We start from the raw sequence: 15918 nt of genomic DNA on the forward strand, positions 1-15918 counted from the left end.
ACCACCGTTTGTAAGTATGGCTGTACATTGTGTAGGTTAGTGAAATCACACACCTTTAGGTCATGGTTGACAACTTCAGTAAACAGTAAAGATTAACTTTTATTCATACACTCATTACATGATGTGAACTTTTAATGCTTTGAACAATTTGGTGCCTTGTCATTGAATGTTCATTTCACGACAAGCAGCTTTTAGTTGCAGTAGAATAGCTTCTATTTGACACTAACATCTCCCTATGTTCTTTGTTAGGTGGAACCCGTCAGGATGAGGGAGGGGGTGTCAGGCCTGCAGTGCCTCATCAAAAGCTGACCCTGGAGCAGGTGAGATCTTCTGCTTGACTTTGTAGGAGGTCCAAATTAGATTGTATATTTTATGCCTATATCAACACTCACTGTTAGACACAAAAGCAAGGCATTAACTAAAAATTCAAAGCATGTTCGACCACATCACAGAACATTCACCCTTTAGGTCAAAAGCCACACTTTATGCACACCACCCAGCACATGTCCTGCTCTCTGTGTTAAGATTAAAAGTACAGTTGTCCTTATTTATATTTGTTTATTTATTACTGAAGCAATATTACACAAAAGGTTGCGCTGTTGTGCTGAAATCACATTTGCCAGATGACAAAATAACTGCAATGTCTTTATTCAAACACCAGATGGTGCACTATAAGTGTAGTGGCTACAACATTTGACCACAAGGGCCACACAGTTAGTGAGAGTAGTGATAAAACAATGTTCATGAAGTAAATAACATCACTTCCCTTGGTTATTTTATTTTTTATTTTATTGTCTGAATAAATGAAGTAAAACTAGTCCAGTGAAAGGGTTGTAACTATAAACTATGACATAAGAATTTGCAGTTGCTGTATTTTATTAGAATCTTAGTATTTCTTTACAAGTTGTATTGGTAAAGGACAGTTCAATAAAAGTCATTATCTTAATGCACCAAAATTCTTGCACTAAAATATAAATTAGACATTTAAATTTGTAGATTATTATTATACAGGTCTATCCCACTTGAGATCAAGCTGCACTGTATGTGCCCCTGAGATACAATGATTTTGACACCTCATGTACTTTAATTTTTAATGTTTATAGAACAATTAAATGTGAATAAAATTGACAATGATAGCAAAAAAATTGAAGCTCTCTTTGTTTTGGTCTTTGTTTTGCAGACCTACAACCCAAAAATACAGCAAAGAGTTATGCCATGAGAAAAATAATATTTGACTGAGGATTTATAACTAATTAAACATCTAACACATTTTTGTTGTAATAACCATATCAACCTGTCGTTTATCAAAGTTGTCATTCATTTATTGATTGTTCTAAATGGTAAATCAATGTAAATTGAAACGTGTATAATTAAAAAAGCATAACTTCCAGTGTAATATTGCTTTTATCCAACAGTTCTACAAGCACATTTTATTAGTCAACAGTATTAAGCAACAACAGATTATGATTTGTTTGTTTAATCATTTATTTGGCTCCTCCAAAACAAATAGATCCACAACTGGAAGGGAGACGAGGCTGTTGCCAGGCAACACAAACATTTTCTATTAGAAAGCCTGAACAGAGGAGTGATAACGTGTGTAAAAAGTCCCAGTGCTGTTGTTACTCTGGACCAAACACATTCCATGAGTGCTGATATAATCAAATGACTTGTTTGGAACTAACTGTTGTTTAATGTACATTTACAATTTAAAAATATCATTAACTGACCAATACATTTACTACTGCTGTCACCCTCTTTTATAGGATGGGACCAGAGTCATCATGAACCTCTGGAGAGAAGCTGTCCTGTTCCCCATCCTGCAGCACAGCAGGATTAAAGTGACCCACCTAAAGGGTGTCACTAACCACTATGGCTTTCAGCTGCAGAGTACTAACAGTACTGCAGTACATGTAAATATTCATTTTTGTTTTCAATAGGATGATTGGTTCTCTTCCCCTATGTATATATTCATTCATCTTTCTCCTAACAGTCAGTGATATCTGCAGCCCAGGAGGTGGAGGTACTGTCCTGTCTGCCATCAGAGGAAGGGGAGTACATCCTTCTCCTCGGAAATTATGATGATGTCGTGGCCACCGACCTGTGGGAGCCTCTGGCCCCCATGCTCTATGATCCCCTCAGGGTCAGCATTGTGCTGCAGGGGGGGAGAGTTTCCACCATTACTCCTATTTAAAATAGGTGTAATAGGTGCATATGAGGTTGAAATAATATCTCTGCTTAACCAACAGCAATAATTAAATGTTGGCCATTGTTATATTGCACTTCTTGTAGTGTTGACCTTCGTCAGTATGTGCAGTCAAAGTAAAAGAATAAATAAAAAGAATTAAAAAAAAATACACTACTTCTGATCATGTGTAGTATTAATTTTCATCAACACAATTTAATTTAGGTGATACAAACTACAACTGTCTAAATTGCAAAAGACTTTGTCAAAGACGACCAGTATCTAAGCTATAAAAACTTGTTGAAAAAGAAAAGACATAGATCAGCCATTATTAAATTGTATTTAATGATAACAATGTTCACATTGATAGTAAGAAGACCTTTTATATGGAATTGTAAACATCAAAGATTGAGGAAAGCTCTTCTTAATATTAATACTAGGCCACAAATATCAGGTCGATGCTGTATTAGAAACACTTTTTTTTTTTTTTTTTTTTTTTTTTTTTTTTTTTTTTTTTTTTTTTTTTTTTTTTTTTTTTTTTTTTCTACGCATAAAGACCTTTAATAGAAAGACGTGACATTTCATAAATATTAAATGTAGCTGCCAAGATTTTATGTAGGAAACATGTAAAAAGCAGTCCAGGAAATCGGGTTTAGCCATACTGCTTGTCACACAGCATAGAGGATTAACTGAGGTAGCCAATACCCTGACACTGCAGTGAGCACGACATGCTGGCATTAAATGGTTAATGGGAGACCTCATCTTTTCCACATTAAGAACCAATCATGTTTTTTTAGAGATAACTCCACCTTAAGAACTCTTAGTTATGGTACACTTATGATTAAGGAATATAGGATGCTCCTGCTGCTGCCCCCCACCACCCCCCCAAGCATTTTTCAGGCATGTGGAATGGTTGATTTGTTGCGATCTAAAAATACATTACAAAAAAGAAAAAGAAAAAAAAATCTTAAAATAACCCAGGTAATAAATGTCCACAAAATGGTTAGGAACAACTATCGTGATGGTGATGCGTCCATCTTGCTTAGGCCCTTTCTCCTCTTATCCTGCGAGCCAGCTGGATGTCTTTGGGCATGATGGTGACACGCTTGGCGTGAATGGCGCACAAGTTTGTGTCCTCAAACAGACCCACCAGGTAAGCCTCACTTGCCTCCTGAAGAGCGCCAATGGCAGCACTCTGGAAGCGCAGATCAGTTTTGAAGTCCTGTGCGATTTCTCTCACCAGACGCTGGAAGGGCAACTTGCGGATGAGCAACTCAGTGGATTTCTGATAGCGACGGATCTCACGGAGAGCCACAGTTCCAGGCCTGTAACGATGGGGTTTCTTCACTCCGCCCGTAGAGGGAGCGCTTTTCCTGGCAGCCTTGGTAGCGAGCTGCTTCCTTGGCGCCTTTCCTCCGGTTGATTTACGGGCAGTCTGCTTGGTACGGGCCATTTTACTCCTTTAGGGTTAGAAACACTTTTACTTGGAACCGTCTTCCCCCGTTTGGGTCACCATGGAGTCTCATGTGGACAATAACATTTCTTTACCTTAAAGATATATTGTCCTGTATGGATTTGGAAAAAATTAGATACACAGTTAAAGGATCTGAAGACAATTTTTATAAATTATGTCGCCCTTTCCTGGATTACTTTGAAAGACCCACAACTTTATGTCTTTGTCCTTTTTGTTTTGTTTGGCAGCTGGTTACCAGTGATTTTCTGTTTAATGTTTATGGGGTAAAATAAAAGAAAATGTCAAATTCAAGATATGTTTATTGTACATTGATACATTCTTAAAAAATAAAGACTCTTACTGTACATTGATACATGTTAATAAAAATAATAATAATGAGGGGATCGTGCCTCTGGTGGAGGAGGCACCCCTAGTTGGTTTGTCCAGGGGTGGGGGGTTCTGTCACGGGTCCGGTAGCTGTGCTGAGGCTGTGGAATGCTATGAACCATTCCTGACAGCTTCTTTTAAAATTCCCAAGCTGGAGCAGCTGGATTTAACACCTGGAGAAGGAAAAGGTTGAAGATGAGTTCAAACACACAAGCACCAACAGTTTAAGAACAAGTGAGGGGGGGGCTTTCTGCTCCCTGGGTTACCTGGCACTTCCTGTTGGGGACGGTGAGGGGGGAGGAATGTGTGCTCCCCTCATCAGATGAACCCGAGTGATAGAACAATGTCATCTCATTCTTATCAGTGGAAAATGTAGCAATTGAGAAATCAAAATTCTGTTCTCCGTACCTGTGCAACAATAACACACACACACACACACACACACACACACACACACACACACACACACACACACACACACGTCAGTTCAATGACAAACCATTTGAGTTTGATTTTAATAATAGACACGACCAATGGCTGAACAGTATGACCCCAGACACACATATCTGACATGAACATACTAATATCTGACCCCTCCCACATATCAGATTAAATGTTAAAACGGCCAGCCCCCCATTTTACAGGAAAAATACCTTGGAAATGTTTGATATGGTCCCAAAACATGAGGGTTTAGTCTGTGTCATTTAGCTGTTTCCATTTGGACTCACCCTCAAGTTTTGCACAAAATCCCACCCAGCCATGTGTTTACTTAGAGCGAGATTATGATCAAGATTGTGTATGTAACACTCGCTATTTATGGAAGAAAAATTGCATGTATATGTGTCATATTGTCCCAAAACATGCATGTGAAGCATTTCCATGTCATATTGGGACCAGATTTTAAATAAAGAGAAAAAACTAAAAAAGTTTGGATTTAATTTCATGATTCAGAACATAAATTCCACGATCATGGACAATCAGAGACCCTAATGTATATTATTTTTCTTTGATTATCAATAAATATTGTACTTTGTAAACTAGACGTCAAATGGGGATGGGGCTAAACATAAGCTTGGTCTGACCAGAGTGTATACTGTTTATGCTCTGACTGACCAATAAACCAATAAACCAAACCTAGGAATAGAAAGTCTAAAAACAGAGTGAAGAATAATTGTGTGTTTTTGTTCCTCACCTGCCACAAACCTCTCCTGGATCCACCCACAGAGTGATTTCCCAGGGCAGCCCCAGGTCACCGTAGTGAACCCCACTTTCCCTGCAGGCACGCAGCAGCTCTGGGTCATATTTGTGGAACGCGTTCACTCTGATGCACCTGAAAAACACACAAGGATCAGCACTTTTAGCTGCTGAGGCTGACCAGAGGACAGCTAGGGTCACTCCATGTCATTTCAACACATTTTCAGGACATCACATGCACTTTGGTCTTAAAGAATTCTGAAATGTTTACCAATTGTTCCTAAATTATTCAATTGTCACACTGTTAATGACATGGAATGACCCACAAACCATGGGTGTCCCACTGAGCTTACCTGTACGCCTGGCCTTTGCTGGGCTTTTCAGGGACCCAGTGTCCCTCAAACTTCTCCTGCAGCCCCACTGTTAGCCTCTCAGCAAACAAATCCATTTTCTCCACCTCCACCTTATTCTTTAATTTCACCAGCCTTTTCAGGAAGGAAACCACCGCTGCAATCTCGCTCTTCATCCTCTATAAGTAAAATAATAAAAACTTATATGATGATATACATAAACACAGTTAATCAAATCAATATCAAAAGGTTGATGTAAGAAATTATTACATGGATATTATTTAATATTTCTTTAGCCTTTGGAGTGATCAGCAAACACACAAATCTTCTTTCATATCTTTCAGGTGAGATACATTTAACAATATCATTTAATTTCAAAGGAAGAGAAATAAATTAGAATTCAATGCTTGCCTATTGAATTTATTTGTTATCCATAAAAAAATAATTAGATATAGTAAAAAACGTGGCTAAGTTTAATTATCTACACTTATGAATATAAAATTACGCCAAAATTAAAACTGACTTACACAAAAAATATTTAATTTAATCTTTTCTTTTAAAATCAAACTTCATCTGACAAAACTCAAGTAATTTAATCAAAAAAAAAAAAAAAAAAAGCCGTATTGCTGTAAAATCTCACACATTGCTCACGGGGAGCCTCTGGTGGTCGAGATGTAAAATGCATATTTAAAATATTACACTTACTTTATTTGTTTGTGTTCGTCTTTAGTTATTCACTCTGATGAGGAGAATAAAACATGTAGTTTATCACCAGACTTTGTCTTAGAACTACTTCAGAAGCTGCTTTCATCTTCTGATGAGTTGTGCTTTATGACAGTTGATAACCATGGCAACCGGAGCAGAATCTGCGCATGCTCAGATGGCTCGAGCTGTGGTAGACACGTGTGTTGTTTGTCGTCTCCATCCGTGCCTGCTTCATACAGTCTACTTAAATATTCCCTGCTAGGTGAGCTGAAAATATTCACGGTGTAACACTGACTGTACTGCAATTGACTGTCATGGAATATACGTTTGAATGTCTTGTTAAGTTGTATTTTCTGATGGAATGTTACTAGCATGCTAATCGCTATTTAAGCTAATGCTAGTTAGCTGCTGTGCTAAGTAGCTTCAGAAAGGATGGTAATTTCTTTTTGTACATAAACAGCTATATAATTTAGTTTTGCTGGTCAGTATTTTTTTTTAAAAAAAACTGTTTAAGGACATCTGTTTTTTTATTTTTTTTATTGAAGGGACTATATTTTTGTGAAATAAGATTGGTTATTTAATCTTTTTTACATATCATGGCCTGAGGAAGAGATTCTATAAGCACAAGCTTATTGGATTTTAATCAATAATTTTTTATTGAGTTTTTTATTTCGCTTGGTACATATGTACGATGGAGCATTGTCAGTAAAAATCCGTTTTCCAAATTAAATTTTTTTTAAATCTGTTTTTTTGAATAATTTTTTTTCTTCCTGTGGAGATTATCTCTTCATTTTTTTTTTTTAACACAGGAACTGGTTCCGGGTCAGAGTTCATCACAATGGCGTCATCAACAGTGCTGGATATTCATTGGGAGAGAAGAAGACAACAGAGCTTCCAGTGATGATGAGGAACAAGACAAGTGTTCAAGTTTACACCACAGCAAGTCTTGTGTCGGAGCCAATAGGTCAATTTATGAATGTGAACTGACCAATAATAATACAGGAAATTAGGTAAAGCAAGCCCACCACTAAACGTCATCTTTTGTAATAGACATTTCCTCACTCTGGGGTTCTTGCCTTCCCACAAAAAACATAATATAAGATGGTCGAGGTTCATAAAAATCTTTTGGGCAAAAACACCGGATTACATTGAAACCGGGGTAAAACGTTCATTTTAACTGTGTTTATCCGACCCAAAAGAGATAAGGGCAAGGAGCCCCACCTCTGAAAGTCTGCTTTAATTTGGTTAATCAATGGGGTGAAGTTAGCTGTGTATAAGGAAGGTAAAGTACGGGTGATGTTGATTCAATGAAATCTTTAAATGTCCCATCTGATATCAATAAAGGGTTAAACCTCCAGAGTTAAGAAAAAGAGGGCTGGCTTTGCATTTTAATATCAACACTAAGTGGTGCATGATCTGAAATAACAATCTAATAATATTCAGATGTTTCTACTTTAGAAATAAGGGAGCCATCCAAAAATAAGTTATCAATCCTTGAAAAAGACTGGTTTACCCGTGAGTAAAATGAATATGCTTTTGTGTTAGGATTATAAAACCTCCAAGGATCCACAAATCCATTCTGTAACATGAAATTTGAAATGGATTTAGCCATAGAATGGTAAAAAATGGACTAGCGCTTTATCACCACACTGAAGCAGTCTCAAAGCGCTTTACATATCAGCTCATTCACCCAATCGCTCTCACATTCACACACCAGTGGGACAGGACTGCCATGCAAGGCGCTAGTCGACCACTGGGAGCAACTTAGAGTTCAGTGTCTTGCCCAAGGACACTTTGACACATAGTCAGGTACTGGGATTGAACCCTCAACCTCTCGATCAGAAGACGACCCACTACCACCTGAGCCACGGTCGCCTAAGACTATGACCCTAAGACTGGGTCATAGTCTTAGGGTTAAAGTGATCTAACACAGGATCAAAAATTAGAAGATGGGAATCGAGGGAGGGGAGGCTGCCCAATAATGTGTCAGTGAAACTTGGATTATCAAAAATAGGAGCATATACAGTAACTAATAACACAGGTTTATTACCCAAAGTACCAATAACAATTAAAAATCTCCACTGTTTGTCAGCTATTACCTTTGATGACGTGAACTGCACTCTCTTATTAATTAGGATCACCATCCCTCTGGCTTTGGAATTGAATGTGGAGTGAAACACAGGTTCCATCCATGGACACCTGAGCCTAACATGATCCCTGTCCCGTAGATGAGTCTCCTGGAGAAAAATTACATCAATCTTAAGGCGTTTCAAATGTTGAAGTATTTTAGAACCTTTAACAGGGCTATTTAATCATTTTACATTCCAAGTCAAGAATCGAATGCCACCAATATTGGTCAGGTTCTGACTTGGACTTGGAGTACTAGTTATTGGCATTACACTTTAAATGAATAAGAAATAAGACATGGTAGCCTGACATCTCTCCCCCAAAAAGGAACACATACATTCACACACACAAATACTCAAACATTTTGGTTGGCAAATCAGCTGTTTGGAACTCATGACGACAGAGTTGATATTATTTGATTTGTTCATTCATTTCATTTATATTTAAATAGGCAACGTTCCAAACAGCTGATTGTCAACCAAAAGTCACATGACTGAGAACGAGAAAATATATTAATTTGGGTAAACGGATCTAAAAAAAAATTAATAATAATAATTCAGAAAACGGATTTTTAAAAAATTAATACGGAAACAGATTTTTTTTTTTTTTTACTGATGATTCTGGGTCAGAGTTCATCACATCGGCGTCATCCACAGTGCTGGTTGTTCAGCCATTTAATGATTTTTACTTTTCGAGTTAAAATATAAAGATATTAAGAATTTGCAGTAGGCACAACTTTCACATTAGTGACGGACAGGTAAAGAGGATACTTTAGTTCTAGAGGACACAGTCATCATAAAGCATAGCTTGGAGTCCTGGTTGAATTCATCAGCAACAATACTTTGTGTAACTTCATGGATACTGGTAAATAATAATAAAAATAATATTAATGCATTGGATTTTATTCAGTGCTTTTCATAGACACTCAAAGCGCTTTCCATAATTTTCGTGCTTGTTTCCGTGTTGTGTTACAGTAGAATAGCATGTTTATGCATTGGAACCATTTCAGTTCTACACACGTTTCCTACTGAACGAGACGATCAAATGTGAAAATGTCTGTAATTACCAGAGAAGTTATACATGGTCTAACTTACTGCTTAACATGCTAGAATCAGTGCTACTGTACGTACAGAGCTATACAGTGTGTATGTGAGCTAATGATGCTAATGGTGAACAGCTATAACCAGTGTTTATTACACACACACTGTGAGGAAGTTTTGTGTCCAGACACGTAATTATTCATTTATAGTTTAAATAGTGTTTACATACATATTATTTACAGTTAAAAAGCACTCAGCTTTGTTCACTAAATTCCTGTCAACAATTATTCTAGTGCAGTGTTCTCAAACTTTTCACAGTCCGTACCCCTTCAAACATTTAACATGAGGCCATGTACCCCCTACTCCTGCACACTATAATGTAATGCAGCGTTTTTTAACCTTGGGGTCGTGACCCCATGTGGGGTCACCTGGAATTAAAATGGAGTCCTCTGAAATGTATAATAATTTATGATCAAAAAAATAAACTGATTAAAATGTATTTTTGAAATGTTGTAATTATTATTTTTCAAATTTATAACACCACACACAAAACTAACTTAAATAACTGTATTCTATGCTTTCACTTTCACAAATTTAATCTACATCTATCTATCTATTAATTCAAGGGAGGTCTGTGTGTGTGTGTTGATGTGTGTGTGTGGATGGAGCAAATATCTCCCAGACGCGGTGCCAGTTCGAGCTGATACTCGGTCGACGGGTTCCAAATTCCCCTAGTGCGTGTATCTGTTATTTTGGAGTCATTTGGTAATTTCAAAATGTTTATTTTAATTTTACTTCACTTCTGGATGGCCCCGAAATGAAACCTATTCAACTTTTGACCTCAGGGTGTGAGGGGGCGCTAGCGCACCATCTTTATCTATTTCCTCACACGAGCAAGAGTCACGTGTGCACACAGCCAAGCAGACACGGACTGTAAACACGAGTGAGAGAGAAGAAGATAGTTTTATACCGGAGAGGAACGTCTGAGCAGCCGTGTTTGTAATGATAAACTAGCAAAGCTCTTAAGTCTCACTTATTGGGCCTGATGTTAGTCACTGATGTTCGTGTGTGTGAGCCACGGCAGACTCCACTTCCTCCTGTGCCATGCTATTGTTAGCTTCTCAAACACGGGAGCTCTCTGAAGAGATGTTTTGAAACCATCAGCCACTGGTGAGTCTTCTGCAGACACGTTTCCCATTGTTTAAACCATATAACTGTTGTTCAATAACGCGCTGTTTCACGAGAGTCGATATTGACCTCAACCTGTTCAATTCTCCATCTGGGAAACTGCGGATTCTGTCATGCCGGTGTTATAGTTTAAGTGGCGACCATTTTAACTGGCGACCGTCTTCCGGTAGCTTGGCTTGTTGCCGCAGCAATGACAGATGTGTTCAAAAAGGACCAGGGTGCATAGCTGCCCGCGTTGATGCCGGGTAGCTTTTATTTACGTTGTACAACTGTTTAAAGTGTTAATATGTGATTGTGTTTGCAGCTCTGTTTGCGGACGCGTTACATGTAGAAAACCGGACTTCTCGGTGCAAAGTGGACTCACCACGGCTGTTGTAAACAGGAAGTTACGTGTCTCGCACTTCTTCATCCGTATGTTTTCTCACAAAATCTACAGTCTGTGTAATATGATGAAACAATAAAACAATAAACACGTATATGATCTGTGTCATACAAATAAATAAACAAACTGTTGAATTGCTTCCACTGGGGATCGATCCTTCGTCAATGAGAAAAAAAATCAAATTTTCACGTTCGCTGCATTAACCGCTCGGCCTTTAATCTACTTGCAATTCATTGTTTTAATCTTTACATACCGTTTTTATTGGAGGTCGCAGAGGAATTGCACTATTTCCATGTTAACTTGTGACCGCGTTTACCTGAATTTACACACAGGGAAGATATCTCCATCATTGTTTTTGTTCACAAATCACTCTAAGAATATTTTTCAAACAATCTGTGGAGCCAAACTTCAGCGCGGTGCCTTCATAGTCCAGAACTATGACTTTGTTTCGGTTCAGATTAACTGGCGACCTACTTCCGAACATAGACATTTTATATATGTCTGATTGGCGCTACAATGTCTATGGAGTTTGGTTTTCAGCGTCTCAAACACATACGTATTTATTTATTTAAATATACTAAAACAGAAAGATACACAAATTCACATATTGACTCCAAAAAACATACATTACAGAAAAATACACCAAAAAACCACAACAACAAACACATTTATCATGTTCATATCCCATAGAATTAAACCGGGGAAATCGCACACGCTGTTTTATTTTAATATTTTGATCTTTATTATTTTGTTATAGTTACTGGATTCTCATTATATGTTATTTCTATGATTTTTTATAACCATTACTATTACTACTTTCACTATTAATATTATGTCTTTATCTAATTGTACTATTACTGTATTGTTATTGTTATTCTTAAATTATTCTTTTTTTTAATTTTATCTTATAGTTACTGGTATTCTCATTGTATTATTATTAATATTGCTATTACCTTATTATTTTATTTTTATTATTGTATTAAAGTTATTGGATTCTCTTTGCTATTTTGTTATTGCCATTATTATTTTTATATAATTGTACTACTGTATTAATGTTATTGGCATTATTATAATGATAATTATATTTTTAAACTCCTTTTTTAATTATTAATATTTTATATTATAGTTACTGGTATTCTCATTGTATTATTAGCATTGCTATATTATCATATTTTTATTATCATTGTATTATTAGCATTGCTATATTATCATCATATTACCATATCATTATTTAATATTTTTTATTGTTTTTTTTATCATATTATTGTTACTAGATTCTTATTATATTACTTTGTTATTGCTATTATTATTATTATTATTATTATTATTATTATTATAACCATTGCTATTATTACCATTACTATTTTCGCTAATACTATTTTTTGTATATTATCATCAGGGCTCTACACAAACTTATCCAGTGGTGGCACTGGTGTGACCAACTTTCTCTGTACAGTATAGCCATGCATGCTGATGAATAGTTGAATTAACTGGCGTACTGTAGTTTTGTATGAAGTAAAACTTGACAGTGACTCGAGATATATTTGCTAAATGTTTTAGCGTCAATGTTAAGTTTTTCTGTAACAAGCAGTGGCTGAAGTAATTATAATAATAATAATAATGGGTCCACAACACGGCTCCACTATGATTGTTTGTTCTGCGCAAGGGTGAGTTTTTCTAATATTATTGTATGTGCTAAGAAAGATGCTAGCAGCTACAATGTAAACACACACACACGGCTGAAGCACGTTTGTGCACTACACCGGGATGAAAATACTGAACTCACACAGAGCCGTTTAGAGAGTTGGTGTTGCAAAACGTTTATTTTTCATGGTACTTCTGTGTCTCTCTTAACAACCTGCGACGGATTATGTGTAAGACGCGCGTGCGAGAAAACACACGGAGGAGATGGATGGAGAGACACACACACAGAATTTATAATAAAAATAAACTAAACGAGTAAAACAAAACAAAAAATAAACAATATTTAGACAAAAAATACACCAAATGACTCCAGAATCACACTACAATGGCAACAAAAAACAATAATTATACAAAAAAATGCACAAAAAGACAACTGAAAGATAAAAAAAAAACACAATGATGACATTAAACCAGGAAAATTGCACCCACATTTTGCACCCGCAAATATACCCCTTTTGCTCCCACATGAATGCATACTTCTGACAGGCACTGTACTCGACTTAAAAAAAAAATGCATTTACAGAAAAATATAACAAAAATATGAAAATGGCTCAAAATACACAAAACTAAATATTTATACAAAAAATACACAAAATTACTCCTGAATAACACTACTATAGCAACAAAAACAATAATCATACAAAAATACACATGACTCCAAAAAAACATACATTTAAAAAAAATAAATAAATAAAAAAAAGTAACAGCAAACATTTATGCACAAAAAGACAACAGAAAGATACACAAATACACATGGCTCCAAAAAACATACGATTCAGAAAAATGCACCATACAAAAAAATATAAAAGTGAAGTCATGCACATGACCCATAGAATTAAACCAGGAAAATTGCACCCACATTTTGCACCCGCAAATATACCCCTTATGCTCCCACATGAATACATACTTCCGACGGGCACTGCACTAGTCTTTTATAATGAATGATGGACATGTGTGTGCTTACTAGGAACATGATGAAGATGCCAGCCAGCCATGCAAACATAGAGCAGAGACACTCACAATAAGTCAACTGGTGACACTCTTACTGGTCGGAATCTTTTTCTGTGTGCCATGTTCATCACTCCTTTCTGTCTCTTTATCGTTCTTTGTTATTATTGACAAGGGTTTTCTCCTCAGGAAAGTGATGAAGATGCCAGAAAAACAAATGAGCTGAGAGTAGAAACTTCAACAATAAGCCATGTAAGACAAGAGTATTGTTTTCTGTCTCTCTCAAATTACAGTCTCTAAAGCCTTGTTCCTGTCCCAGACTCAATGCTCCCCTTCTAGTCTCTTTTTTAAATGAATATTGGGCATGTGTGTTCTTCCAAGGATAGTGATGAAGACAGCCAAACAGAAGAGCAGAGAGCAGAAACTTTTAATGAAGCACAGGTGAGACGAAACTACAACAATTACTCTTTTTCTGTCTCTGAAACTACACAACCTTCACAGTCTTATCTCTTTTTTTTCCTGATGTTTTTGATGACTAATGGACTTTTGTTCTTCCTCTATGGTCCATCATGTTCACAAAAGAGCTCTCAGAGCAATGATGACGCTGGCAGCCAAACAGAAGTGCAAAGAGCAGACCTTTCCACATTGGAACGGGTGAGATTAAACACAATTAAGTTCATTCTATTATCTGGTATGTCATTATTCGTACAAGTCAAAAAAATAGATAACCAGATGTGCTCATTATTCCTGCACTTCATGATACTGTACAAAGACTCTGATCTTGTGTTGTGCTTTCTATATCTGTGTTTTTAAAAGAGTGCTTTTTCCCCTGTAATTTTATGAAAATATCCCTCAAGACATGGATGTTGTTCACTCCCATGGACTCACGGAAGGGCAGAGTTTCATCTCCATTCTCTCCTTTGCACTGAAACACAACACTACTGGTGTATTAACTGAAGATCTGCTGACACTTCTAAAGTTACATTCTGCTGGGACAAGTGCAGTTCCAACAAGCAAGTACTTTTTGGAAAAACCATTAGCTAGTATTGTAGATACATTTCAACGCCATCACTACTGCAGAGTATGTACTAAGTACCTTGGCACTTCTCAATTAGAAGAAGGGACCTTAACATGTGTGTCATGTTTGTCATCCATCACAGCAAAAGACAGTTTACACGGAGGACATTTCTTTATCAGTGTTCCGTTAAAGGATCAACTTAAAGATATTCTTGAAAATCAGGGTATGTATGATCTCTGTTTTCTTACTGATGACTGTAGGCATGGAATAAATGATATATGTGATGGGACTTTATATCAGAGCTTGAAATCAAAAAGTGAAGAAGATTTCTTATCCCTAACATTTAATTGTGATGGTGTACCAGTCTTTCAGTCCTCTAGATTCAGTATTTGGCCAATACTGTGTTGCGTTAATGAGATACCCCCTGATATTAGAGATAAGCATGTACTTTTATGTGGTTTGGATCCAGAAAGCCAGACATGACCTGCTTTTTCAAACCATTTGTGGAGGAATGTAACAATCTTTCACGAGCTGGCTTTGAGTGGCAGCATCCTTGTGATCAGTCGTGGAGGCGTGCAATGGTGCATTCATTGTGCTGTGTGTGTGATGCAGTAGCAAGGCCATTGGTACAAAATTTTAAACAATTTAATGGTGAATATGGCTGTGGGGTCTGCCTTCATCCTGGAGATCAAATAAGGAAGGGAAAAGGAAATTCAAGGGTTTACACATGCTTAGAGGAAAAACCAAACGACAGAAATCATAAAACCACTGTAGAAAGCAAAACAAAGAAACAACTCTATTGTACTTTTGAAGGATGGGACTATTTTTAGAGTCCCACACTTCATTGACATGGGTGATCATTGTCTGTATGCCATAGGAAACTATGGTAATTGCACAGTGCAGAAGTTAGCCAGAGGCTCTCTTATCAGAACCCACTAAGTTTACACGTCAAATGTGCACATTCCCACAGGCTTCCACAAAGCCATAAACAGTACTCATGTTGTTAGACCATGTTTGGTATATTCAATGTTCACAGTCCAGCTCAATTGTATGTAATCCTAAAGACATACTACTGTAAATGAATGAACGTACACTAAATTATCACGTAATTGTTTAAAGGCTTAATGTGACGTTGTAATCTGACAACATCACAGACAGCGAGACTCACATTTTTTCACTCATTGTGGACGAGGATATACTGGATTACGTGATATATATGTGTGTAAAACCTCACCATTCT

The 15918-nt window shown here is 36.8% G+C and overlaps 2 protein-coding genes and 2 long non-coding RNA genes across 5 annotated transcripts; 2 read left to right on the forward strand and 2 right to left on the reverse strand.

The window, feature by feature from the left end:
• The first annotated feature begins 207 nt into the window (after positions 1 to 207).
• LOC114459858 (uncharacterized) lies at positions 208 to 2103 on the forward strand. The gene is made up of 3 exons (XR_003673490.1): positions 208 to 320; positions 1764 to 1910; positions 1991 to 2103. It is a non-coding gene; the product is annotated as an uncharacterized LOC114459858 (long non-coding RNA).
• A 628-nt stretch (positions 2104 to 2731) lies between these two features.
• Positions 2732 to 3645, reverse strand: LOC114459859 (histone H3.3). The gene has a single exon (XM_028442008.1). The coding sequence runs from the start codon at positions 3633 to 3635 to the stop codon at positions 3225 to 3227; it is 411 nt and encodes a 136-aa protein (XP_028297809.1). The 5' UTR covers positions 3636 to 3645; the 3' UTR covers positions 2732 to 3224.
• Positions 3646 to 4159: 514 nt separating this feature from the next.
• On the reverse strand, positions 4160 to 6309 carry LOC114459860 (protein BTG3-like). The gene is made up of 5 exons (XM_028442009.1): positions 6272 to 6309; positions 5570 to 5743; positions 5215 to 5352; positions 4289 to 4430; positions 4160 to 4195 (listed from the first exon to the last, which is right to left on the reverse strand). Exons 2-5 carry the CDS (start codon positions 5740 to 5742, stop codon positions 4160 to 4162), a joined length of 489 nt encoding a protein of 162 aa, XP_028297810.1. The 5' UTR covers position 5743; positions 6272 to 6309.
• A 4028-nt stretch (positions 6310 to 10337) lies between these two features.
• LOC114459861 (uncharacterized) lies at positions 10338 to 14310 on the forward strand. Of its 2 annotated transcripts, none has more exons than XR_003673491.1 (4): positions 10338 to 10608; positions 13850 to 13912; positions 14042 to 14101; positions 14243 to 14310. It is a non-coding gene; the product is annotated as an uncharacterized LOC114459861 (long non-coding RNA). The 2 variants fall into 2 exon arrangements; XR_003673492.1 differs by lacking the exon at positions 10338 to 10608 and adding an exon at positions 13589 to 13760.
• Positions 14311 to 15918: the final 1608 nt, after the last annotated feature.

This window comes from Gouania willdenowi, unplaced genomic scaffold (genome assembly GCF_900634775.1).
Source record: "Gouania willdenowi unplaced genomic scaffold, fGouWil2.1 scaffold_364_arrow_ctg1, whole genome shotgun sequence".
NCBI lineage: Eukaryota > Metazoa > Chordata > Actinopteri > Blenniiformes > Gobiesocidae > Gouania > Gouania willdenowi.

Bases quoted from the DNA above. Each gene is read 5' to 3' on its own strand.
- LOC114459859 (XM_028442008.1), bottom strand. From the start codon at position 3,635: ATGGCCCGTACCAAGCAGACTGCCCGTAAATCAACCGGAGGAAAGGCG.
- LOC114459860 (XM_028442009.1), bottom strand. From the start codon at position 5,742: ATGAAGAGCGAGATTGCAGCGGTGGTTTCCTTCCTGAAAAGGCTGGTG. The intron at 5,353-5,569 runs GTAAGCTCAGTG...TGTGTTTTTCAG, and splicing joins AGCAAAGGCCAGGCGTACAG to GTGCATCAGAGTGAACGCGT. The intron at 4,196-4,288 runs GTAACCCAGGGA...TTCCTTCTCCAG, and splicing joins TCCCCAACAGGAAGTGCCAG to GTGTTAAATCCAGCTGCTCC.